The sequence below is a fragment of the Prorops nasuta genome, unplaced genomic scaffold (genome assembly GCF_024137725.1).
Source record: "Prorops nasuta isolate Cenicafe-Biocafe unplaced genomic scaffold, Cenicafe_Pnas_1.2 PNAS00001, whole genome shotgun sequence".
NCBI lineage: Eukaryota > Metazoa > Arthropoda > Insecta > Hymenoptera > Bethylidae > Prorops > Prorops nasuta.
Genome location: NW_027116798.1, coordinates 13,887,845 through 13,915,486, shown reverse-complemented (window position 1 = coordinate 13,915,486; position 27,642 = coordinate 13,887,845). Strand labels below are relative to the sequence as shown.

Sequence of the window (27,642 nt, the reverse complement as noted above, 5' to 3'; positions counted from 1 at the left end):
CCCTTGACACGAGATCATTCCCGAAAATTGTTGTGAAATAAATTAACTCAGTCTTTGAGGGAAAAAGCCAATGGCATAAAAAACCCTTATTTATTGATTAACTTCACTTCACAAATCGTTTCTCGTACAATCTCCTTCACTCAATCGTTTACAATATTATTATTTAATTATACAACCGTCCGTTCACTTTCGTTACTCCTCAATCACGCCGTTTGCGTAATAATCACGTTAATCGTTTACCACCTCGTATTCGCTTTTTATATTTCTTTCTCCTTCTTACACGTCCTTTCGGTTTTAGGTATAAAACTCAACTCTCCCTTCGTTAATCGACTCAATCTTCCTTCGTTTTTAACAAAAGAATACCGTCATGTTTAAACAACGGTTACCCCGGTTACATGAATCGTACTTAAATCTAAATATACTTCGTCATTTTACTATAGTCTTAACATTCTCCCCCGGTTGAGAGGAAACGATCAACAATAAATTTGTTTACAATCTTAGTTCTTAGTTTTTAAGTAATGGGCATATCACCTTAGCATTTCGCTTAAATATTCCTTTAGTTGTTTTAACAGTTACAACTCTTACAATTCCATCCTCGCCTGGATGTGTCTCTAAAATTCGTCCCAGTTCCCATTGCACATACAAGGTTGATTCTTATCAATTAAGACTACAATCATGCCTGACGTTAACTCTTTTCCAGATGATTTCCATTTATTCCTGCGTTGCAATTCATTTAAATATTCTATTTGCCATTTTTTCCAAAAATCTTGTCTTACCTTGACTATCATTTGCCAAGATGTCAAACAATCCCCTGGAACCGAACTAACGTCAAGCTCAGGTAATGCCTTAAGGGACTTACCTACTAAACAATGAGCTGGCGTAAGCACCATCGGGTCATTAGGGTCTGAAGAAATCGGGTATAATGGTCGAGAATTGAGAATAGCTTCTATTTCTGTGGCGAATGTACATAATTCTTCAAACGTAAACAACTGAATTCCAATAACGCGTTTAAAATGGTGTTTGAATGATTTGACTGCTGCTTCCCAGAGACCTCCAAAGTGGGGAGAAGCGGAGGATTGAAATGCAACAGAATTTTATTATTATTACAAAAAATTTCTAATTTCAATTTATGTTCGTCAGTTTCCAGTAATGCATATATCTCACGAAGTTTTCTATTCGCTCCGATAAAATTTGAACCATTATCACTATATATATGTCCTGGAACTGCTCTCCTACTTATAAATCGCCTTAAAGCCCCGATGAATGCTTCCGTCGTTAAGTCGCTTACAATTTCAATATGGACTGCCTTGATGGCCATACAAACAAAAACGCATCCGTATACTTTAACACGATTTCGGTTTCTATGTTTTTTTTCTTTTACAAAGAATGGACCGAAATAATCTACTCCGGTATGGTAAAATGGTGTGGATGCTTCAACTCGTGGTTTAGGCAGATTGCCCATCTTATACATTACTGGCTTCGCTCTATGCCTAATACATCTCACGCATCTATGTATAATTCTACGCACTTGATTTCGTCCATCTAAAATCCAAAATCGGTATCGAATGGCATACAAAGTGGCTTGTATCCCTGCATGATAATGACTTTCATGAAAGTCTGTAATAATTAAATCAGTTACATGACTTTTAGAAGGTAATAAAATGGAATGTTTTTGTGACGGAGCTATATCGGAATTTTTTAATCTTCCTCCAACGCACAATAAACCATTTTCATTTAAAAAAGGATCAAACGCTTCTAACCTTGTACCCTTCGCATTGTTTTCTTTATTTAATTGTTTTATTTCGGATGAAAAACTGATAGACTGAACATTTCTAAGAATTCGTTTTTCGGTTAAATTTAGTTCTTCCACTGATATATTTCCCTTGAAATTATTTGATTTTAAAAAACGATAACAATACGCGAATACTCGAATTAAACGACGATATGACGAAATTTGTGAAAAGAGATCAATTTGGATCCCTTGAGCAGTTAAACACACGATTTCTTTTAATCCTGGAGGATCTTTAAATTCAATACTCATAGATTTTGGCCAAAACCTTTCGTTTCTTCGTAACCAGGATGGACCCTCGAAGCACAGTTTATTTTTTAAAAATTCCTTAGGAGTTTGTCCTCTCGACAAACAATCCGCTGGATTATCTTTTGACCTTACGTGTCTCCATTTAATTACTTTATTCAAACCTTGAATTTCTGTCACTCGATTTGCTTCATAAACCTTCAAAACGCTTGGAGACTTTTTTAACCAATACAAGACTATTGTCGAATCACACCAGAATATTATTCTCCCTGATGGAATTTTAAATAAGTTTTGAACTTCTTTGAACAACCGAGCAAGCAATAATGCTCCATTCAATTCCATTCTTGGTATACTAATTTCCTTCAATGGTGCAACTCTAGATTTTGAACAAAGTAAAGAAACTCTTGAATTATTTTGTTTGTCCATCGATTTGACGTATAAACAAGCTCCGTAGCCTAACTTACTAGCATCGCAAAATCCATGAAGCTCAAATTCCTGAATATTATCTATGAATAAGTATCGTTTGACAGAAATTTTATTTAATACATTTAACTGTTCTGCAAAAATGGTCCATTTATTAAATAGAAGCATATTAACAGATTCATCCCAAGAAACCTTCGATTTCCGGCACTCTTGCATTAAAACCTTGGCTTCAAAAATTATAGGACCCATTAAACCCATTGGATCGAATATTTTAGCTATTTCTGATAAAATAGTCCTCTTCGTAATTCTCTGTGATAAATCTATTGCATTAACGGTGTACAAATATTGATCATTTGTTGCATCCCATAATACTCCTAGAGTTTTCTTAATAGTAGAATCATCCCGTAAAAACTCTATATCGTTCATCCTTTCATTAGGAAATTCAATTATTTTTGGATGATTAGAGGACCACTTCCTAATCCTGAAACCTCCCATCTTCAACAGAGCAATTAATTCATCTCTTAACTGTACAATTTCATCTATAGAATCCGCTCCTGTTAAAAGATCATCTACATATAAGTCCTTCTTCAGAACTTCTGCTGCTACAGGAAAATTATTACCTTCATCATCTGCTAATTGTTTCAGAGTTCGAATGGCGAGAAAAGGTGCAGCTGAAATTCCGAAAGTTACTGTATTTAATTCGAAAATTTCGATTCTATTTTGATTTAACCATAAAATTCGTTGATAACGTCTATCTTCGGGATCTATTAAGATTTGTCTATACATTTTCTCGATATCCGCGGTGACAATGTATTTATGAAACCGAATACGCAATAAATGCTCGAATAACTTGTCTTGTATGGTTGGTCCCGTGAGCAGCATATCATTCAAAGATATTCCCTTGTCGGTTTTAGCTGATGCATCGAACACTACTCTTATCTTTGTCGTTAAACTATCTCCCTTAACTACAGCGTGATGAGGTAAATAATAACCATCATCCTCCTTAAATTTCGTCAGAGACATATGGCCCGCATCAATATAATCTTGCATGACTCGTTTGTATTCTACCGCTAGAATTGGATCATTTTCAAATTTTCGTAATAAATGATGAAAGCGTCGTAAAGCCATTGAGTCTGAATTTCCTAGATCGGGTTTATTTTCCCTGAAGGGTAGCCGTACAATGTATCGCCCACTCGAATTCCGCGTGGTATTTAACCTATAATGTATTTCGCTTTCTTCTTCTGTTCGTGGTGATTTGCATTTTTTCTTTTCAATTTTTACAGTTAATTGTTTATGAATTTTGGTTAATTGACATGATGCTCTCCATTCACTGCTCTTGAATGGAACGCTTCCCACAATGCACCATCCTAATGAAGTTTTTTGTAGGAATAAATCGTAACCGTTTTGAGATAGGTTCAATTGGCCAATAGAGAATAATGAAATTGAGGTCCCCGAACCGATAAGTAAATCTATGTTCTTTGGAACGTGAAATTGTGGATCTGCTAATTTCAACTTATTCGGAATCTTAATACTTTCGCGCGAAAAAACTTCGTTAGGAATAACCCCAGTAATAATTGGAACTGTTAAACAGGATATAGTTTTGTGAAATTCATTGTATATTGAATAAAACGTTATGTTCGTTAATCCTACTGCATAAGTATTGATACCTCCGATTGCACCAACTTTCACACTGCAAGACTCGACTCTTAGGACTAATACTTGAACCATTCTCTCTGTAATAAAGTTTGCTGTTGAACAAGTGTCCAACAATGCCCGACATTTAACAAAATTATCTCCTCGATCTCTTAATCTCACGGTTACTGTCATCATTAACTGGATAGGTGTCATTCTTTGAGCGGAATGGATCGCAATCCTTTTATGTCAATCTTTCTCCCCTTGTATTCTTGAATCATTTTTGCAAGTTTCCTTTGAAACTGTCGGATTTTGAGAAGTATCTCGCGTTACATGCAAAGATGTATGGTGAAATCGATTGCAGATCATACACCGTTTTGACCGACATCTATCGTCGTGATGACGCAAACAATTTCGACAGAGCTTTAATTTCTTTATTCTATCTAATCTTTGTGCAATTGTTAATGCACCATAAACCGGACACTGATATATCGAATGTTTCTCGTGTGGACATATTGGACAGCTGTTACCTGTTGCCATAGTAACCAAAACTCGTGTTTCCGCATTATTTTTTCGTGTTTTCCCGTATGTTTGATCATTAATAGCTATTGGTCGTTTTGACGGCAATTCTGTTCTGTTACGCAAATTCTCTAAGGTACATAACCTAAATGCGGTTTCTGAAATGAAATTACATAATTGTTCCAGTGTGGGAAAAGCGTCCAAGTTTAACGTTTCTTCCCATTTAGAACGAATATTCCGTGGCAATGCTCTTTCTAAAATTCGAATCAACATATGTTCATCAGGATGAACATCCAATGTTACAAGCATGTTTTGATGCTGCCGTAGATTATCGACTAATTTGGAAAGTTCTAACCCATTGACTTGAAGTTGTCGAGGCATATCGATAATCGCATCTAAATGCTTCGAGATTAAAATTCGTTTCTTTTCGTAGGAATCAATGACCAATTTCCAAGCTAGCTTATAGTTTGAATCGCTCGCACTATAAATAGAAATTTTATTTAACGCATCTCCTCTTAAAGAATCCTTTAAATAAAGAAATTTTTGCAAATCTGTTATATCCGTCCGCGAATCGATCATTGTTAGAAATGTATTTTTATAGGAGATCCATTGCTCGATATTCCCGGAAAATTTAGGTAACTCTGCCACAGGTAATTTTATTCGCTTTAATGATTCTGTTTGTATCGACGACGTACTCGAATTAAGGTTAACATCCATAGTCGGCATAATTTTCTCGATCCTCGTAGCTAAACTATAATATCGATCTTGAATCTCGAACATATCGTCTAAATGATTTTCATCCGACTCCCCCATCGCCAACTCATCATGTAAATCTTCATAAGTCTTAAAGTGCTCGGTTACTCGTTTTAATCTTAATTGCACATTTATGTTATCTAATTTATCATTATCTATTAGGTTTAGAAGTGAAGTTATTAGCATTTTTAATGTCGCTCTTTTTTGTGTAATATATTTCACCCGATTCGATCTATCCATCTTGGCTCCTATTACGATTTCTATTTATCTAAAGTTAGCTCTTAACAACACATCGATTAGGTTATTCAACTATAACCATGAGCGAAGCCAGCTATTGTAATTACATTTAACGCATATACAACACTTTTTTTTTAAATATTATGAAATATCTTAGCTTTAAGTTGACTATTTTTCTTCGCTCGATGATCCAGCTTTTGATGCTATATTTCCGCTCGTTTCGTTGACCTTTTCCGAATTTGCAGCTCCTACATGCCTTGTCGATTTCCTTGAATGTACCAATTTTTACGAGATCCGTTGACCTTCTTAGATGTACCGCTCCAACACAATCCGTAGACCTCACAAGAGGCACCAATGTTAAGTTCAACTCGACATGAACTGAGAAATCCCTCGACACGAGATCATTCCCGAAAATTGTTGTGAAATAAATTAACTCAGTCTTTGAAGGAAAAAGCCAATGGCATAAAAAACCCTTATTTATTGATTAACTTCACTTCACAAATCGTTTCTCGTACAATCTCCTTCACTCAATCGTTTACAATATTATTATTTAATTATACAACCGTCCGTTCACTTTCGTTACTCCTCAATCACGCCGTTTGCGTATTAATCACGTTAATCGTTTACCATCTCGTATTCGCTTTTTAGATTTCTTTCTCCTTCTTACACGTCCTTTCGGTTTTAGGTATAAAACTCAACTCTCCCTTCGTTAATCGACTCAATCTTCCTTCGTTTTTAACAAAAGAATACCGTCATGTTTAAACAACGGTTACCTCGGTTACATGAATCGTACTTAAATCTAAATATACTTCGTCATTTTACTATAGTCTTAACAGGTTACTAACAAATATAAGATTATTCTAAGAATAAAATGAAAAAAGAAATGAAAATTATAGAAGGAAAAGTTGTATTATAATTACTTTTGAAGAGTTAAAAAATAATTGTAAGAAGAAATTAAAATAGAACGCCAATATCACATAAATTTGAAATTATAATGATGTCAAGACGTTAGTAATGGGCGTGGTTGGGCCGATCTCCGCTTAGCAAGCGGTGACTGAGGTAAAAGCGGCTGGTTGGAAAGCGGTTTTTAGTATAGGCTGGACAGGACAGTAAGCTGTCAAGCGCTTAGCTCTAAATTTAAATCACAAAGGAAAGAAATTGAATGAGGTTTTTCCTTCGAATCAATTGTGCTGGGCTAATACATATGTATATATAAACATATAATTATTATTTTTTCTCATAAAATGGATCATCACGATTTCATTGTCGTTAATGAATTTATTAATGACGAAGAGCTAATGATAGACGCAGATAGTGAAGAAGACGAAGATTTTAACGCCCTTTTAACTATGATGAATGAAAACAGTAATAATATTTGTTCAAATTATATATATAAAAATATATTAAGTTTAATAAAATAATGTATAACTTTAACTGAATTAGAAAAACTTTTATTTATGATTAATTTGGTTAGAAAATTTTAAAGGAAAGTAAAAATTGTGTTACCAGGAGAAATTATAAACGTTGCCAGTGTTATTATTAATAATGGAAATGAAAGTGGTGAAGAAATTATTAATGCTTTACATTGTACGAGAAATAATAAGTTCGTTAAAAGTGACCATTATTATAAAGAAGTAATTCCTTTATTTGGGGATAAACAATTTCAATGCCATTTTCGAATGAAGAAAGAAACATACATGGTAAATATTAAACAATTTTAAAGTTTACATCTTTATGATTCTTAATAAATATTTATAATTTCTTGTAAATTAAGGATTAATATAATTAAATATTACACACACATTAATCTTTATACAGCTAGGGTATTGGAAAAGCAAAAATTGCATGATCAATAGTTTCCATTGTTTTCCACAACTCCATGAATAAATTAACTTATACGTTATATTTTTATTTAGGTATTGGAGAATCTTTTGCGACCTTCAATTTCTGATAGTAACAAAAACAATCTTCCTTTAAAAAAAAAAATTTTACTAACAATTTGGATAATAAGTACATTAGAAACATTCCGATCAGTAGCTGACAGATTTGGTGTTTCTAAGACAACTGCGTATGAAGCATTTAAGGAAGTTATATTCACATTAAAAATTTTAATGCCAAATTTTATACAGTGGCCGGATGCTGAAAAACGAAATGAAAGTACAAAAGTAAATTCATTGTTTGATAAGTGGAATAAGATTGATTCAAATAGATTAAAAAAATATATAATAAATGTCCGTTGTTCTAGATTTTTCAATTAAGATCAAGAGGATTCCCTGGCGTTGTAGGTGCTATCGACGGGTCTCATATTGCAATTAAACAGCCGCCTCTTAACGCAAATGATTACTATAATCGTAAGGATTACCATTCGATCATATTGCAAGGTAATATAACCATCATTATTGTGCTAGTTCTTATTGTTTTACTCATATATAGCATATCACATAATATTTAGACACTGCTTTAGAAATGTATAAATCTTTAATAATTAATATTATTGTCGACGATAGCCATATGTGATGAAAAAGGCAAGTTTATTGATATTCTCATTGGACGGCCAGGAAGAGCCCATGATGCTGCTGTTTTCAGAAGCAGCGAAATTTATAAAAAACTAACGGATAAAGACAATCCTTTATTGCCTCATGACCAACACATACTAGGTGATTCCGCTTATCCCTTGCTGCAAAGCCTCATGACTCCCTTCAAGGATCACGGTAATTTATCACCTGCTGAAAATGATTATAATACCAGGCATGCATCGATTCGCTCAGTAATTGAAAGAGCTTTTGCGTTATTGAAGGGAAAGTGGAGAAGACTCAAATATCTTGACATAAGAAGCGTTGAAATGGGGAATGTCATTGTTGCCGCAGCTTGCACACTCCACAACTTTTTAATTATGAATGATGAAATTAATATTTCAGAACGATTTAATTTTAATTCAAATGATATGTTACGTGAAGAAATTGAAGAACATACACAGGAAGTTCCAGTAACCGCACAGATAAAACGAAATTTAATAAAAAATTTATTAACCAGTTAAAGTAAACAAAAGAAGAATACAAATTCTTTATAACTGATATTTAAATGCATACACAATAAATTATAATTAACATTTATTTAAATTAATGTTTCTTTTATTCTTTACTATCCTTTTAACACAGTCTTACAATCAATACTATTGATATTTGTTTCTCCTATCGTGAGACTAAATTTTCTGATTTTCTTGTAAGTATATTAAATTTTGTAATAAAAACTTTTAAATTTTAACGTCAAAATTGAAAATGAAACTCCTTTAAGTAGTTTTTAGTAAAAATAAATGTGACATGCTTATTTTCACTTTTTACCTAAAACAATAATATATATATAAATATATATGCAATTATATAATTATAGGACAAATTTAGTAATATTGTAGTTTACCAACCATCAAACTCACCTTTTACCTTGCAACTCGATAAATTTTTTTAGTAATCGATTTCTTTCCTCCAAACATTCTTTTAAAATTTGATTTTTTTCTTCAATAGCTAGAGTTCGACGTTGATGATCTTCTACCAATTTGTCAAATTTCTCATGGTTCGAATTTAATATATTTTGCAAACCTTTTAAAATTTCAGCTTTTTCTCCCTCTAAAGCTAGTGCTTTGTTTCTTTGTATATGTAACAATTTCGATTTGTCTTGTTTGGTTTTAAGCTCAAAAGATGAAGTCCTCTCTACTGATTCATTAGGTATATTAATTGAACTCGTACAATTCTCATCGGCATCGCTACTATCATCGAAAAAATTTTAGAATAGGAAAACAAATTAACAGTACTAAACAACCAATCTAATTTCAAAAAATTTAAATTATTAAAAGGTTGTAACCTAGCCAAACTAAAATCCAAAGCAACTGGCATACTACTAGTAGAAGAATCTATTCCTTTCTCAAAATTGACTGACTTATCATTGCGGAAAATATCATCCATTAATTTAAACCACTCCCAATTTTCTCTGCCTCTACCAGTTTTATTTTTATTGTTTTTAATACTTTTACAAGTAGTCTTTAAATTTCTAATTTTCTTATCCAAAATATCGATTTTGAAATCAGGAAATCCGATGTTTTTAAATTCTTCTCTAATTTCATTCCATACATGTTTCTTTTTAATTTTAGGATTTCTAAATTTCTGAATTCTTTTCTGGTATTTATGAAGGAGAAATTTAATGTGACGCCTACTCCACATAATTTTTTTATCTGAAAACAAAATTGTTATTAACAAGTAGATAATTATCAGTACTCTATCTCCATTGCTTATAACTTTGAAAATTTACATCATAATTAACAAACATAAGCTCATTCATATCTGCAGTTTACATATATATTATAAATCTTTTTATTCTTACCATTTTCTTCATCGCCATACTTTTCTTCATCTCTTATTATTTCCTTCATCGTTACGGAGACTATAAAAAACAACCATGAACATTAATTTTATTATAGTTTTAAATGAAATAATTATTTCTTTGTGTTAAAATTTTAGTTTTTGAAAGCATTTCAGCATTTACAAAATTGGTTTAAACTTTTTAATAAACCATATCACATAACATTGCAATAATATCTTTTCTAAAAGTGAAGTAAAATATTAAATTAATCTTGTGGTTATACACTTAAACAATTAAATAATCAATATAAAATATCACAATATTTAATTTAATTTAATAGAACCTAGGTTATTAACACTGCGGATACTTCCTATTAAACACAGCTATACTAATCGATAGCTTATCTTATGTAAAAATATGAGTAATTTACCATTGTTATTTTCTTCAAGTGAGAATACAGATCCACTGATGTTTGAATCATCAAAATTTCCGTCTAAATTGCTAGTATCAGTTGTATTAGCTATATCTGTTCTGCTATCGACAGCTTCTTCAATAACCTCAACCATTTCTTCTGGTTCTTGTAACTTATTATGATGATCATAATCATATTCTTCCATCCACTGTGCATCTTAACATAAACAATTATTTACATATATATATTTATATACTGTGACCATGTACTATTTTAAGATAGTACATGTTCACTAAAAAGATATATATATATATCTATCTATAGAACATTGAGACATATTATGGTCATATTATCAAGGCCATAATATCATGTCCTATACGCTTGGCCTACCTATCATCGGAAATACCGTATAACGTTCGGTGATTGATAGGTCATAAAGTAAAGTAACGATCGTGGCCCATAAGTCGTATGTTAAATGGGTCTAACGAACTACGGCCTTCCGCGGCTCCCGAATATTCAAGTTGAATTTTCGGAAGAAGTTAGACCTTGGATCTGATTGGTAGTACCAATAGCTTAATCGGCTCCGCCAATTAGATTTAGAGTTACGAAGAGTTGGGGATAAGGGACCAACAGCTCGTTGCTGGTGTCTCCCGATTTTCGCGACACTCGTTATTTAGTCCTGGAGAGGATCAGACGTTATTTTGCGACACTCGTATCTTAGTTCTGAAAAGGATCAGACGTATTTTCGGCAACTCGTTACTTAGTTCTGAAGAAGATCGGACGTGATTGTCGGCAACTCGTATTTCGGAAAAGACGTAGTGAATAACTGTGGAAGCTGCTCTGCTCTGCTCCTCGCTGCTCTGCTCTGCTCTGCTTCGACCTGCTCTGCTCATCTCGGCTCCACGCTGCTTGACGCTGCTCAGCTCCGCTCTGCTCTGCTCGACGCTGCTCTGCGCTGTTCTGCTCATCTCTGCTCCGTCCTGCTCTGCTCTGCTCTACCCTGCTCTGCTCTGCTCTGCTCCGATCTGCTCTGCTCTGATCTGCTCTGCTCCGATCTGCTCTGCTCCGATCTGCTCTGCTCTGCTTTATTCTGCTCAGCCGTCGTTCTCCAGCTCCAACGGAAAAGGTTAGCGGGAGTCCCAGCTCCTAGAAATCCTTATATCACGAGTAAACTTCGGAAAACGCGCTTAATAGCCGTGAAATCGTCAAAAACCACGAATTACGAGTTAAACATACTCCCAAAGTGCGTGGATTGGAGAATTAGGTACATAAATGAGAAATTGGAACAATAGTCTAATATCGAGAAACTTTGAGATTCGCTAGTAATTCAAGGACACAGTCGTCTTTGGGTTTTCGGATATGAAATGTACATAATTTTTATCTATAACTTACGTTAAGTCCTTTTATCGATTACCGTGTATATAATGTCGTATTAAAGTATTGTATTTTCCGAGAAATTGGTTATGCGCTTACAGTATAGTTGATGGGTCGAATTCGGGTATAAAGAGTGACCGGGATATTCGTTCAGTTTCGAATTTCAGTTACGTTTCGTACAGTTCGTCGCGTTTAACCAGGGGTGCATCCCGAGGTCGAATTCTCCCCGATAGGAGCTACCTCGTTCGATCACCTCGTGGTAATACAGTTCGTTTTCTCGTCAGAAGGAACCCCGGAGGTGAATTCTCCCAGAAAGAGCTACTCCGTTCGGTTCTCTTCGCAAGAGTATAGTTTCGTTTAGTTAAAAGGTCGCAGGAGAAACACCTGCCTTGGGTAGGCCTTTATTTGATTAGTTAGTTGTTTAGTGAAGAAATTCGTTGGATTGATCCCGAGCACTCCGGAAAACCGTTTTCTACGCCATTTCGAGTTATAGTTTTGTAGAATACGAATAACGATCTATGCGCTATGAAGTCTGACAAATACAGCAATGTCTTTTTGGAAATATAGACACTTTATTATCGAATATAGTATGTAGTGATTTGACCCGAACTGCCAAATCCTTTTGCATTTCACGTTTCAGGAACTCACCCACTCTCCGCTTCCGCAATCCTACTCTTATATTCACTGAGCTAGTTGGCATTTTAGTTTGACGAATACAGTATTTTGCAGTCACTACAGTACAGTGGTTCTTTCGGGAACCTGGCGCCCAACTTACGTTCCAGATCTTGATTTAGTTACAGCTTACGAATATCTTAGGGTCAGCCAAAATTTTTGTAGTGTAGCAATACATATATATTACACCATTTAGAAAATATTTGCTTTACTTAACATTCTTACCAGCTTGTAAAACCTTGTGGGCCTCTTCTGTCTCCCTAACACAAATTAACTGTCCATTTAATTTATACCATATATCCAAATATTCACTCATTTTTGTACACTTTCTGTAACAAATATGATGATAAATCAAAATCTGATTTCGAAAAAGATACAAGTGTTTTCCAGGTTATATTTGTCTAGTTGATATAAAGGCCCCGTTCCGCTATTGACTGCGAGTACTGAAAAGCTATATTTAATGTCACACAAACTATAGATTACTAGTACTCACAGTAAATAACGGAACGCGCCCAAAAGATGCAGTAAAAATAACGAAATTAGCGCGTAAAACCATACTAAAAAAAAGCGCTTTTCTTAATCCTCACCGCTCGAAACTAAGCGCTTATGTCCAGAGGGAAAATGTCAAGCATAGCTAACCGCTTCCAAAGCGGAGTACCGGCCCGAACACGCCCAATCTCTGACATTAGAGTCATTAGACTGTCATTACGTTTTTCACCGTTCTCATGCATTTTGACCGAAAATTGACTGCATAAAGATATTACTTGGTTACATAGATTATTGCATATTTTTGTGGCGTAACTCGAGCTATCTAGAGTACAATAATCAATTTCAGATTTAAAAATATTATGTGCTCTTGATAAGAATGGTTCTTTATTAAATATTTTGCTGAAAAACTATCAAAAATAGGGAAAAGAATACATAATAAAAGCTCTAGTCGATTGCCTTGAAGCAAATATCAATGACTTTCAAAATTTATAAACCATAAAGTTAAAAACAAAGAATTCTTCCCACGACATGCATCAGATTTACTCATTAAAATTGTGCTAGAACGTTTCAACGTATCTCTAACTGTAAAAGATATATTGTCCAGCTATATAATGTTACTGATACATCCTGTATCTACTTACTCCTACTTTCGCTGAAATAATCTATTTTAACCATGGGTCAACGGTAACTGTCGGTAAAATATCGTTACCATATTACCGCCTGAACATAGCATTTTTCGGTGATAATCCCTTTCTGTGATAATACCTTTCTGCGTAAAACCATACTACCTTGCATTTGCGTTAACGTTTCTTTACTCTGTTGGTCTTGCAGATATTCTTCACAATCATATCCTACGTTTATATCTTCCAACGGAATAATATTAATATCCTTGGAAAAATTAATATCACAGAAATTTGCTTGAGCTATGCAAAACTTCAATAATGCAGGTTTCATGAAATTTCTTAAAATAATAATTAAAATTTCAACCGATTTTGGCTGCAATAAATACAATTTTGATTCGCGTGCTTGAAACTCGGCATTAAAAGTATTGAACTTATTTAAAATAAAATGCAGAAAATGAAAATACGCTTTAGTTTCAGCGTTCTGCATACATTGGTGCAATTCATAGGCTTGCATATTATTTTCTGAGGATTGTTATAATAGAAAGTTATTTAGAACATCCCAATATTCTAATACACGATCAATACATTTATAGCGAGTAAGCCATCGAGTTTCGGCATGCTTCAACAAATTTGTTATTTTTCCTGCAAAACACCTTTGAAATTCCCGAAATATTGCCGTCCGTTTAGGGCTTCCGCTCACGAAATTAACAATTTTCTTCACAAATTCTTCCGGGAATGAAGGTAGCTCTTTACAAGCAGCGGAAGCAACGAGTGACGATAAATGACATATGCATGGAAACGTTATTATATTTGCATTCTTTTCTAATATTTTCGTTCGAAAAGACGAATTTCTACCGATCATAACAGATGCATTGTCACAGGCTATTGCTAATAATTGGCTTAATGGTATTTGTTTTTTTACCATTTCATTATTAAACGCGGAAAATAACTTTTCGGCCGAACAATCTCTTGCGTCAAGATTTATTAATTGCAATAGACGTGTTTGAATTTGCAATGACGCAGGTTCAATATACCGAACCATTAGTGAAAACTATTTTTCATTCGTTAAATCCGAAGTCTCATCAACAAATACCGAGAATTTTGTATTTTGTAACGTTTCCGTGAGACTTTGTGTTTCTTCGCGACAAACCACATTAGTTATAATTTTTGATAATTTTACACGTCCTAATGTTATGGCTTGTAGAACTTCTGGTTCCTTGCGTATATGTTTAAACATATTAAACATTGCGGAACTTGCTATATACGGGATATTATGTTCTACAAAAAACGTTGACAATCTTATTTCCGCTATTTTAACGCGTTCAAGGAAATCAAATTCTTTTTCCGTCGAAAATTCTGCGGAATTAGATGAGCTACTGGAGCCTTGCGGAATATGCCGATTTGAAAATTGAACCGTGAATGATGGAGGACTCATGTTTCTGAATTTCCGAATAACCGCAATTTAAAACTTTATCGCAAATTAAACAGTGAAACTTACTACTGTCATCAGGTATCGGCTTTGCCCACTTTATCCAAGATGGATTCAAATCATACTAATGATATTGAAATTTCTTTTTGTGGCTGCTTTTTCTCTTTTGCGGATTGGAAGACATTCTAGTCTTTTTAGATACCGGGCTATTTTCACTGGAAGACATTTTCCACTCTTCCTATCACTTTAATCACTTTATATCACGAAACTGTCAATTAATCCGAACTTGACAAATTAATAGCTTTAAGGCAAATGTCCAAGATACAACGGCTTCATCTACTTTTATACATTTATTAAATTGTGTACAAATAAAGGCAGAAATGGGGTAAGGTTAAACTATTTGTAATGTAGGGTTGATGACCTGACGGATAATTAATTAGTTGACATTAAAAAAAACTGATAGTTTCACTGGGAATCGAACCTGTGACAACAGGATCAGCATTCTTATGCGCTATCTACTCACCCACTACACGACTTCCCCAGAAAATTAAAAATTTCCGATATAAATAGCCAACAAGCTATTAGTAATAAATTGAATTAATAAATAATTCAATTAATAACAAATTCTTTTAGCCTAACTGTCAAATAATATTTTATTAAAGCATATAAAATATTTACGCATTATCCCTTAGATTATATAGACGATAAAGTTCTAACTATCCAATGGAGCCTTGTGGTGTAGTGGGTAAGGCGTCAGACCTCTGTACCGTAGGACGTGTGTTCGAATCCCACTGCAGTAGTCATTTTTTTCGTAAAGATTTTCATGAAATAATTAAAATATTATAAAATGTAAGTAATATTTAATTCATTTCAGTATCGGAAATTAGAAATTTAATTTATATCGCGTTAAGAAGAATTCCAAATCGGTTCCTTCTCGATTTAAAAGTTACGGTTACTGTAATGTAGAAGAACTTGTATATAATACACAGGGTATACAGTAAATAATAAAGATGGCAAATAGAATAAAGCAACTAATCATGTGAAATAATATCTCCAACAATAATAGGTTCTCATGTAACAATTGTGTTAGAAAACCAATAGGACACCTTGTACATTTAATTTGAAAAGTATTGTGGTGATTTGGTGAAGACGAACTTCGTTGGTACCTCACTCGTATCTTAAATCCCGAAGAATTGACATCGTTGACAGCAGCAGAGGAAGGATAATGTAAGTACTTTCAACAGTATTAAATAAATTTTTGACATTTTTCTCACTCTACATTCTTAATTGTGATTGTCTCATTATCGAATACAAAAACTTTTTCCTTCATACAATAATTTCAATTCTTTTTGTTTGTTACAGAATCATGGCCGAACCTATGCCCAATAGGAATGGTGAGTGAAAACGAACTTTTTAGAAAAGTCTATGTTGCAAATAATAAATTTTGTTAATGATTATCTGTTACAGAAACTACGAAGGATCTCCTGCGTACCATCCTGGAGCGGGTGGAGGAGAAGGGGGTTCTCCTCCACCTAATTCAGGAGCGGCTGCAGCAGCAGCAGCAACTGCAACCGCAGCAGCCGCAGCAACAGCAGCAACAACAAGTGGCAGTGAAAGGGTTCTTGCCTGCCACTCAGGCGGCGAGACCCGGCTATACAGGGTGTAACGAAACGACCGCCTTTTCTCGTAACTGGAGGTTCGGGGTGACCATCCAAATGCACGTGTAAAATTTTGCTCGAATCATTCAAGGGGTTTAAAAGTTATTTACATTTTAAAATCACCCTTTTTTAGTCCTTTTCGAACGACTTTGACTGCACAATGGAAAGTGGAGAAAGTGAAAAAATAATTGATGAACACCCCAATAGAATGTAAAAATTATCGATCGCGCGCGATAATACTTTTGCTATTTATTCTATTAATTTGGCTATTAGATCAATTTTAAAAATAGCAAAATCCTTTTCATTACATTTCCAATTCAATTCAGTACAGTTATCATTGACTGAATTTATGGAAAAAGCGAAAAGACGCAATGAAAAGGAAAGTATTAAAAACTAAGATGTCGCGCGAACGCACTGATAATTTAATAAGAAACGCATGAGGGCATTCTCTTTCTACTAACGAAGCTAAAGAGAATGATTCAAAATCAATACATTGATGATAGAGAAAACTAAACTTACCCATTTAATGTTCTCCAAGTTCTTTTACATCGAAGTTTTCGAAAAAGCTTCAAACTGGCTCTTCAATGATTTCCAGAAAGCACACTATCACTGTTTTTGCATTTAACCCATTAACGCCCAAAACGGCAAGAATCAAAGGTTTACTTTGCGATCAGATTTAAAGTGCTAAATCTTGTTGCACATATCGCAAAATATCTTTACTTATGTTTTCGAGGTCGCTCTACAAGATGGTATAATTTAAATTATGATTTGGTTGCGTGAAAAAAAGATATAGTGACTTTTTCCTCAAAAAGTGCTAAAAATTTTGCGACAAAAATTTTAAAAGTTAAATTTTCTACTAAAATTTGATGTTCCTCTTCATTAAAAATGGGCACAAGTTGGCACAAACATTCCAAAGTTTCAAAATATCGTCCGTAAGAAATGAAAAATTCTTGATGGTTGAAGCAAAATGGCGGTAAACACGATTTTTTGTTACAAAATTTCACAAGCTTTTTTCTCATCAATTACGAACTTTATTGAAAATTTCCCAAGGATAAAAATGTCTTATAATTAATTGAAGAATATTCTAAATTTTTTTCAAATTTTTTATAAACAATTTTTTAAATTTCAGTCTCGTAATATTAGGAAAAATAAAAAATTGTTTATAAAAAATTTGAAAAAAATTTAGAATATTCTTCAATTAATTATAAGACATTTTTATCCTTGGGAAATTTTCAATAAAGTTAATAGTTTTTTAGAAAAAAATATTAATCTCGTTTACAAGCTGAAATTGGAATATTTTAGCATTTTTTAGGGTCACAAGTCATTGATATTTAGTAGGTTACTTATCTTATACCCACATTTTTCCTATTTTCAATACTCTTTCTTAATGTTTGTTAGGAAAGCATGTTTTGCAAACATATGCGTTGCATCCTTTACAGAATTTGTATGTTTTTATGGGACATGATGAGCATTTGCTCTGCTTTTCTACACGTTTGGATACATGAGTTTGTGTAATTTCTTTTTCTCGATTTGCTAAATAATGCTTAGCAATATCTAACGCAAACTGTTTTGTAGACTTTTTATTCCCGGTACTAGCAGTATTATATATAACAACCGAGTTCGTAATAGATGCCTGAATCAAACGTGTAAAAACTACCCATGTCCATTTTTTATTTCTGATGCTGGGCAATAAATTGTTACAGTGAGCATCATGAGTATCAACTCCTCCCATATATTTGTTATAAATATGAAAAGCGTGTGGAAATTGGATTTCTTTCTTTTCATGTTCTTTAGAACTATAACGCTTTATTGGAAGAGTTGGATTTACACCTGCCGCCGTAGATGCTATGGACACCGGCTTTGAATCCATTACAGTGATGTAATTTATTTGACTATTTTTGTCATTTTTAACAGCAAATGTTCCTCTCTCTGCCTTCTTACATATTTCGTTTTTAATTTTAACTCTATCATTCCTAATAGTACCTGTGGCTCGTAATCCTATATTTCGTAAGTGTAAAATCAAATCAAAATTTGTGAAATAATTATCAAAATAGACATGGTAAAGATTTATCTTTCGAGGAGTTATATTATGAAGAAAATCTTTTAGTAAATTCATTACTACTCTGCTACCTAATGCACATTTCATCAGCACATTCGTTTCTATTTGATTCTTACCACGGTACAAATCCCAACCTAAGAGATAACCATTACTAGTACACAGTCCCCACATTTTTAATCCAAATCTTATTGGTTTTCCTCTAATAAATTGTTTCAAGCTCGTTTTGGCATATGATTTTATCATCATTTCATCAATTGACATTGCAGTTTGGAAATATCCAAATTGAAGAATGTTTTTTTGGAATAAGTTTATCAAAGAACGTACTCGCCATCCTTTATCATTTGGATTATTGTCTGATGCTTTAGAATATTTTATATGAGCTTTTATACTTTCGAATCGATTACGAGACATTACTGACGAAACGACGTTAGCAGACAAAAAGGGATCAGTTGACCAAACGTCGCGTTGTGATTTTCTTTTGTTAAAGCATGAAAAAATTAAAATTCCTATAAATATATCTAAATCAGATCGAGAAAGTTCAAAATTATTTTCCTTTGTTGCTGCACTAATATAATTTTTGATTTCATCAGAAAAAAAGGATTCGAATAATTGAACTGGTGTACTTTGCACAATCATTTTTTTCTGGCTGTCAGATAACAGTGTCTCATTTTCAATTTGATCTTTACAATTTTTTTCACCGTCAACCCAGTTATACTCATGTTCTGCTTCTAATTTAGTTAAATTTGCAGAATAACCCTGGTATACTTTTTTATATGACGTACAAGGAAAATCATTATAATTTTCATCGTCTGAACCAGAATCATTATCGCCAGAATAATTAGGATCGGGAATCAAAATTATTTGACTAGATTCTTCATGTGAACTATCATCATCAGATTCAATTTCTGACATTCGAACTTGTCGTTTTCTCTTCGACATTTTTCAATTATCAAATATTTAAGAATATAAAAACTTTAGATAAAGACTATATAAAACGGTACATGTGATGTAAGAAAAATAATTGATATAAAAAAAAAATATAATAAAGAATGAAGAAAAACTTGTAGTAGACCGTTGATGATAGATTTCACTTCAATCAAAAAAAGTAAGCGCAAAAATTTTTGCATACCGTCAGTGAATCTTTTTAAAGCTTTAAGTATTGTGCAGCTCTTATAAGAGAAGTCTGTTCACCTTATTAATATGAAATTCATTTTTTCTAAAAAACTATTAACTTTATTGAAAATTTCCCAAGGATAAAAATGTCTTATAATTAACTGAAGAATATTCTAAATTTTTTTCAAATTTTTTATAAACAATTTTTTATTTTTCCTAATATTACGAGACTGAAATTTAAAAAATTGTTTATAAAAAATTTAAAAAAATTTTAGAATATTCTTCAATTAATTATAAGACATTTTTATCGTTGGGAAATTTTCAATAAAGTTCGTAATTGATGAGAAAAAAGCTTGTGAAATTTTGTAACAAAAAATCGTGTTTGCCGCCATTTTGCTTCGACCATCAAGAATTTTTCATTTCCTACGGACGATATTTTGAAACTTTGGAATGTTTGTGCCAGCTTGTGCCCATTTTTAATGAAGAGGAACATCAAATTTTAGTAGAAAATTTAACTTTTAAAATTTTTGTCGCAAAATTTTTAGCACTTTTTGAGGAAAAAGTCACTATATCTTTTTTTCACGCAACCAAATCATAATTTAAATTATACCATCTTGTAGAGCGACCTCGAAAACATAAGTAAAGGTATTTTGCGATATGTGCAACAAGATTTAGCACTTTAAATCTGATCGCAAAATAAACCTTTGATTCTTGCCGTTTTGGGCGTTAATGGGTTAATGGGTTAAGCACTCGTGAATTTAAACAAATTAGGTATTAACCTACGTTTCTTCAAAACACTGGTTAATTTGACACTTTTGAACTCTTTGAATTATGCTGATTAAGAGTAGTCGAAACGAATTATTTATTATTTCTCCTCTCTTTGTCTCTCTCTCTCTCTTTCTCTTCAGCATACTTCAAACAGTTCAAAAGTGTCAAATTAACCGGTGTTTTGAAGAAACGTAGGTTAATACCTAATTTGCTTAAATTCGCGAGTTTTTAAATGCAAAATCAGTGATAGTGTGCTTTCTGGAAATCATCGAGGAGCCAGTTTAAAGCTTTCTTAAAAACTTTAATGTAAAAGAACTTGGAGAACATTAAATGGGTAAGTTTAGTTTTATCTATCATCAATATATTGATTTTGAATCATTCTCTTTAGCTTCGTTAGTAGAAAGAGAATGCCCTCATGCGTTTCCTATTAAATTATCAGTGCGTTCGCGCGACATCTTAGTTTCTGATACTTTCCTTTTCATTGCGTCTTCTCGCTCTTTCCATAAATTCAGTCAATGATAATTGTACTAAATTGAATTGGAAATGTAAAGAAAAGGATTTTGCTATTTATTCCATTAATCTGATAGCCAGATTAATGGAATAAATAGCAAAAGTATTATCGCGTGCGATCGATAACTTTTACATTCTAATTGGGGTGTTCATCAATTGTTTTTTCACTTTCTTCACTTTCCATTGTGCAATCAAAGTCGTTCGAAAAGGTCCGAAAAAGGGTGATTTTTAAATGTAAATAACTTTTAAACCTCTTGAATGATTCGAACGAAATTTTACACGTGCACTCAGTTTGTCGCCCCGAACCTCCAGTTACGAGAAAATGCGGTCGTTTCGTTACACCCGGTATACGTAAGCATGAAGAATCTTAAATGTAGTTAGGCATTTCATCTTTTCCATTTACAGAACCTTTCCTTTCCTATTAGTTATATAAAGCATTAGATTATTTATTACAATGGTATCTAATCTAAGAATATTTTCCTTTTTTCTGTTACAGCTCGAGCTTCTACTAGGGGAAATAGTAGGCGCTACTATCATAGCCGGGTCAGGGAAGAATATCCGAGACAGCGCAGCAATTCCCGTCCTGCGGGTTATTTTATATACTACAATTGAATAAAAAACAATAAAATGTATTTCACACCTCTATTTATTTCATAAACTCTTACCCCTATTCTACTTCACAGAAGGAGCCACCTCGTAGAGACCGTTAATTTAGATATGATGATTTGAAGACCTACATTTCAGCCATTCAAGAACACTATAATGCAGCACAGCTTGGGAAACTAGAATTAGAGTCGGACATGATTTGATGATGATTAATAGCATCTATTTGTTCATTCGGACATTTTACACCAGATTATGGCCGAAAGAAGAGCCGAGATGCAAGAAATATTGAGTTATTAGCCTCTCAATATGTGCTTAAAGTGAGATTTTTGATTCTCATAGGGTAAAATTCAATTTCAATAAACTTACCATTTCAGAGCTTTCAAAGGGTATTTTTATTATTATTATTGACAATTATACTTGTAATAGCAAAAAAATCCAACCGGAAGCGGCTACGACACTCCACTTTCCCATAAAATCTGTTTGAAAATGGACAAAATTTTAGCCATTTCTAGGCTTGATTTTGCAACATAGCTATGAAAGTCAAATTTTGGTTCCAACATGATTTGATGATCATTTATGGCATCTATTTGTTCATTCGGACATTTTACACCAGATTATGGCCGAAAAGGAGCCGAGAAGCAAGAAAAATTGAGTTATTTGCATCTCAAAATGTGCTTAAAGTCAGATTTTTGATTCTCATAGTGTAAAACTCAATTGCAAGAATCTTTCAATTCCAATGCAATCAGAGGGTATTTTTATTATTATTACTGACAATTATACCTGAAATAGCAAAAAAATCCAACCGGAAGCGACTACGACACTCCACTTTCCCATAAAATCAGTTTGAAATTGGACAATTTTAGCCATTCAGCAGCGACTATACCGTAGTACCTAAAATAGTACTACGCTATAGGATATGTCGCTTTTTGGTATGTACTACGGTAGTACCGAAAGTACTACACTTGGCAACTCTGCCAACTCCTCTCTTAATAATTCTACGTAATGCAGACCATCGAGTCTCGGCGGAAAGAAAACGGGAACAATCTGAAATTTTTAAAAACATACAATGTTCAACTTCTCAATTTAAAAGGATTTTCTACTTACGATTTCATCTCATTAAGTGAATTTATCATTAGGCAATCTTCTTTACCACCATAAATTGACCTAATGATACTTTGACCTAAAAACGCTAAATTTAGACTGGTCAAAAGTCGGTATTACAGATTATCGACCGAATCGTCTCATAGCCTAAAATCGAGTAGCTGGCAACGTTGAAATGTGAACTGTCAAACGTGAATAAATATTGTGAAAGGTTATGCATAGTAGATTCCATTGTGTCGATTGTCAGATAAGTATATATTAAATGAATAATTTAAAATGAATAAATTACTTTGTGTATATTTTTAACTTTTTACAGATGAGACAGGGAGAATTAATATTATAGAGGATGAAATTATGATATATTGGAAGAATTAATTTAGCAACGTAAGAGGAAATACTTCAGCCGAAGCAGAAGAAGAATACTTAGATTGAACCGAGTAGCCTTTGGATAGACCAGGAAATGGAGAACATATTGATTACATAATATTAGGATCAATAATTATTACCCAGGATAACATATCGTTGTGTAAGACCATTTGTTGCTATAACATCCATCGTGGAGTAAAAATTAAAAAAAGAAGTCATATTTCTAAGAGGTATAGTAATTGGTGGAGAAGCTATTACTCGTGTGATTCCTGTAGTGAGTATATGTTTAATCTTTGATAAAATACGCAGAGGAATAATATAAATTAGTTGTAGCTACTTATGGCACATAATTTTTACAGGAAGCTTTAGCAAACATATATCCTCTCTATGGATACGATATTATTTATTTTTTCAAGGTTCGATCAAACAAGGACAACTTAGGAATACCGTCCAAATGATCTCTGGAGACTGCAAAAGGTTCAAGCAGAATATGAAAACTATTTTGTTAAAAAAAAAATGGATAGGACCACCTGACAAAGTTTGGAAAATAGAAATTTTTCATAAATGTATTATATCCCTTTGGTAAGAAGAGTAACCATTTAATTTTACTGATTGACAAAATCTGTTACATCATTCATTATTTTTGTTAGATATGGTGATGCAACATTTCTCCAATTGTCTGGTTTTTATTATGCGCAATCTGATTAGAGAATGACCACTACAATTTAGGAGGATCGACTGTAAACCTTTTTAGAAGAGTGATTTCAATATAATTCTTGTGAGACTTTGCATGGTGGGCATATTTGTTAAATAGCAGGTACTAATTTATCTTAACATGATACCTCATAGATTATAAATAAATTTTGTCTAATCTTTCCTTTAATTCTTCCTATTATGTGTTAGGTTTCATCATTTTCATGCTGAAAGAAAAATATAATTACAAGACCTTCAAGTATGAAACAACATGTTTTAGGATTACAATTCTTGCAATGATTAAATGGACCAACATTTTTCACAAGACCTTCAATACATTTTGGAAATAACGACAGTTTACCATAATGCAGCAATGCAAATTACTATTTGCTATCATTGTGAAAATTTCCTGAAATGGCTGTTGCTGATGACCAAAATTTGTATAAAGGGGCTTCTGAATCTACCCTACACTCCTAACTTTTCTTTTCAGAGCTATGCATTTTATAAAAAATGTATTTTAGGCCATAGTTGTACGGTTCTGAGGATAAAACAAGATTATGCCATTGATTTGACATTGACAGGCATGTTGAAGGAAATAGGAAGGTAGCCTTGAACTTTTTCGAACGAGACGCCGTATTTTCTGATATAATTCTTGTAGCTTCTATCAACAGCTTTCCCTAACTGTCTTGTATTTTTTTATTTCATTTAGTTATTTACGAGCAACGTTGATATGAAGGTACGTGCAAGTGCGATTGACCATGTGCCTATATACGTAGCGTTCATGTACACTATTTCAGTCATACCCACAACTATGTATATGCAGCTTCACATTGGAATATCTTGTAAATAACTTGATGCAATGAATAAATAAAGAATAGGGTGTTAATAAGCTTTTCAGGTGAGCTTCGAAACAAGTAATAATGTATGGGATATAGTATTTAAAAAACTCAAGGTCGACTCCAAATTTCCTTTAGCGCTCTTCTCAGGGTGAAACCAATGAAAACGTGTTATGTTTTCCTCGAAACCATACAGCTTGTGCATAAAATATTCTTTTATAGAATATTTTATTTGTAAAAGAATAGGTGTGTACAAGTGATTTCGGACAACCTGTATATCTATTATTTGACATAAACATCCAATCTAAAGAAGTCTTTGTTAACAGCTATGTATTATTTACATTTGTAGCCAGATTTCTTGAAATATTATTCTAACAGCACAAGTATCTAGTTAGCCAAGTCTTGTGCTTATTGGTTTTGGAAAGTCACTTGTGCCTATTGGGATCTGACATAGTTGAAGCGCTCCAAGCGGTAAAAAATGAAAGCAGAGGAAGCCCGGGTTTTACATTGATTCTTATGGATATTTTTCAATAAATTGCAATTTATTATTGAAAACCTTAAAACTTTTGAATTTGGGAGAAAAGTTTGTACAGATATTCTCCATCGAAATCATTATAACCCTCCTGTAATTTCAATAGACATTTAGACACTTAGGCACTTCTGCGCCATATTGAATTTTCTATATATCTATATATATTGACTCCGCCCACGTGTCAGATCCCAATAATGCTTAACCATTTTGAGAACTGTTTCTGTAGATATAAATTCACATTTAAATCTAAGATTAATATGTAAAGCGATGGAACTTTTTGGCAAACAACCTGCAATCATGCAATAATGAAATTAAAAATCGATGTAGTAAATCATTATGAATCATATAATTGGTAAGGAAAATAATTAAGTAATACAATATTCTTAATACTTTTAATTTCATTGGAGGTTTTCAGTATTTCGTTTGGAGTTTGTTTTCCACCATGATATTTTATGAATGTATTTAAGTTTACATTTTCTTGACCAAAGTTAGCGTTTGAGTTAGCGAAGTGCCATGCACCTTGGTATTTAATAAATCGAAATTCTTAGTGTACTACACATTAATAATAATAGAGCTCGCGTCATCTCTCTTTGCGGTTTACTGTTACCTAAATATATATTTTTAAAAGTTGATTGTACTCTTTTGGACGAATAAATTGCGTTTTGTCGTTATAAAATTCATAATTAAACCCACTCATTTTCCCTCTACTTTCCTCTTATTCACGTTTCTTATCACATTATAATTAACTTATTAATGATATAGTATTCGTATACAAATTAAAGTAATTGGTGAATTCTAATAGAGAGATAACTTGTTTATTCAACAAATATTAATACATTTTATACAGAAACTATACAATTTTCTCCTCTATCAGCAAAGCCAAACTTGTTTTAGCTTCCAAATTGAAAATTTGCCAAAGGTATATAATGAAAACTTAAATCATATAATAACAATTACTTAGCAATATCATAATTAGAGTGTATATATAATTGATGAATGGCATGGGCGATTATCTACCAAGATTTAATTCCATTTACTGATGCCCAGGTAGTAGGAAATTAAATCTGGAATTATACGCGACGGCGAAAGTGATCGAGTTTCGGTACGAAACGTCCACAAGACAAGTACGTAAACGAATAAAAAGAGTTTAATAAAAACGACTATAGGTCTCAATTTCTGAACTATTATTCTCCTACAATACTTATATTTGCAGGTTAATAAGAAAGCTCATCCTGTTCCTCTTCTTCGATTTCAATATCTTCTGTTTCGTTATCTAAATGAATAAAATAAAAGTTAATTAATATTTAAAATTTGGCAATATTATGGTTTCCAGGGCGACAAGATTTGAAGGAGGTAACAAACCTGAATTTTGGATGTTTCTCTCTTCAGAGCCAATGTCACTAAAAGTTTGAGGTGTGACATTTATAGATTGCTCTAAAAATTCAGCAATTTTATTCTTTAAAATTACATTGTTATTTTCCAGCATGAGATATCTGTCCAAATTACTCCATGCTTTCAATAACCAATTGGTTAGTTTATCGACACCCTTATCTTGTATATTAATACCCCTTCGTAATTGGTTATAATAAATCTGATAGTTTTTGATCACTTGTATAATTGTATCTGAAAAGAACGATGTATATATTTTTATCTAGAATTTTCTTCTGTAAGGATTAGCTTATAGTAGGATTTCGGTAATTTTTTTCTAGTTCTTTATTCAATATTATAATAGTTTGTCTAATGAATTATTAGACGTAAAGTCTAATAAGCGATAATTAGTTCGGAAGAAATTATATTTATAATAAAAATATATTGTATTCATTTTTGTTAGACATGGAAAATCAGCACTTTTGTAGAATTATTAGACGTGTTATAAAATCAAATACCATGAGACCTTTACTTCTCATATACTATATGTCAATGAAAGGTCGTTATTAATTTTATTTGCACATTTCGTTCAAACTACTTTTAATTGTTAAAGTCAATTATTTTATTAACTAGAAAACCATGTTTAAAGAAGATACATTGACGACAAGCCAAGTAAGAGAAAATGTTAAATGTCAGCTTCTAAGTAACTTAGTAAATATATGATAAAGTGTCGTGTTTTTTCGCTGGAGAGGGTGTATGTATGTACAATACGTGAAAGAGCCGAGTGCAATAGTGGAATAACGCAAACTTCCTTTACTGAGATAAAAAGTCCTTGTATTCAAATATATTCAAATTCGAATAGTGGCAATAACATAAGTGCTTGTATTATGAAGTGAATATATTACTTAAATAACAAATATTTCAATAGAATAAATGTTAATACATTAATACATATTTAAATTTAATATCAAGTAGTTATTTCAGTGCGCTTAGTCGAATATAAATTAATTTGAACCAAATATTTTTTTTCAGCGTTTCTGAGTTTTTGAATGGACGTCGATGGAAAATCCAACAGATTTAG

The 27,642-nt window shown here is 32.8% G+C and overlaps 4 protein-coding genes across 4 annotated transcripts; 1 reads left to right on the top strand and 3 right to left on the bottom strand.

Annotated features, from left to right (window-relative positions):
- Positions 1 to 946: 946 nt before the first annotated feature.
- Positions 947 to 4,306, bottom strand: LOC136772849 (uncharacterized). Its single transcript, XM_066726030.1, has one exon. It carries the CDS (start codon positions 4,304 to 4,306, stop codon positions 947 to 949), a length of 3,360 nt encoding a protein of 1,119 aa, XP_066582127.1.
- A 33-nt stretch (positions 4,307 to 4,339) lies between these two features.
- LOC136772844 (uncharacterized) lies at positions 4,340 to 5,548 on the bottom strand. Its single transcript, XM_066726017.1, has one exon. The coding sequence runs from the start codon at positions 5,546 to 5,548 to the stop codon at positions 4,340 to 4,342; it is 1,209 nt and encodes a 402-aa protein (XP_066582114.1).
- A 1,295-nt stretch (positions 5,549 to 6,843) lies between these two features.
- On the top strand, positions 6,844 to 8,636 carry LOC136772836 (putative nuclease HARBI1). Its single transcript, XM_066726003.1, has 5 exons — positions 6,844 to 6,964; positions 7,109 to 7,299; positions 7,516 to 7,764; positions 7,845 to 7,980; positions 8,107 to 8,636. Exons 1-5 carry the CDS (start codon positions 6,844 to 6,846, stop codon positions 8,634 to 8,636), a joined length of 1,227 nt encoding a protein of 408 aa, XP_066582100.1.
- A 9,357-nt stretch (positions 8,637 to 17,993) lies between these two features.
- Positions 17,994 to 19,607, bottom strand: LOC136772827 (piggyBac transposable element-derived protein 3-like). Its single transcript, XM_066725991.1, has one exon. It carries the CDS (start codon positions 19,605 to 19,607, stop codon positions 17,994 to 17,996), a length of 1,614 nt encoding a protein of 537 aa, XP_066582088.1.
- Between the last annotated feature and the right edge of the window lie 8,035 nt (positions 19,608 to 27,642).

Bases quoted from the DNA above. Each gene is read 5' to 3' on its own strand.
- LOC136772836 (XM_066726003.1), top strand. From the start codon at position 6,844: ATGGATCATCACGATTTCATTGTCGTTAATGAATTTATTAATGACGAA. The intron at 6,965-7,108 runs GTAATAATATTT...TTGTGTTACCAG, and splicing joins AACTATGATGAATGAAAACA to GAGAAATTATAAACGTTGCC. The intron at 7,765-7,844 runs GTAAATTCATTG...CCGTTGTTCTAG, and splicing joins AACGAAATGAAAGTACAAAA to ATTTTTCAATTAAGATCAAG.
- LOC136772844 (XM_066726017.1), bottom strand. From the start codon at position 5,548: ATGCTAATAACTTCACTTCTAAACCTAATAGATAATGATAAATTAGAT.
- LOC136772827 (XM_066725991.1), bottom strand. From the start codon at position 19,607: ATGTCGAAGAGAAAACGACAAGTTCGAATGTCAGAAATTGAATCTGAT.
- LOC136772849 (XM_066726030.1), bottom strand. From the start codon at position 4,306: ATGACACCTATCCAGTTAATGATGACAGTAACCGTGAGATTAAGAGAT.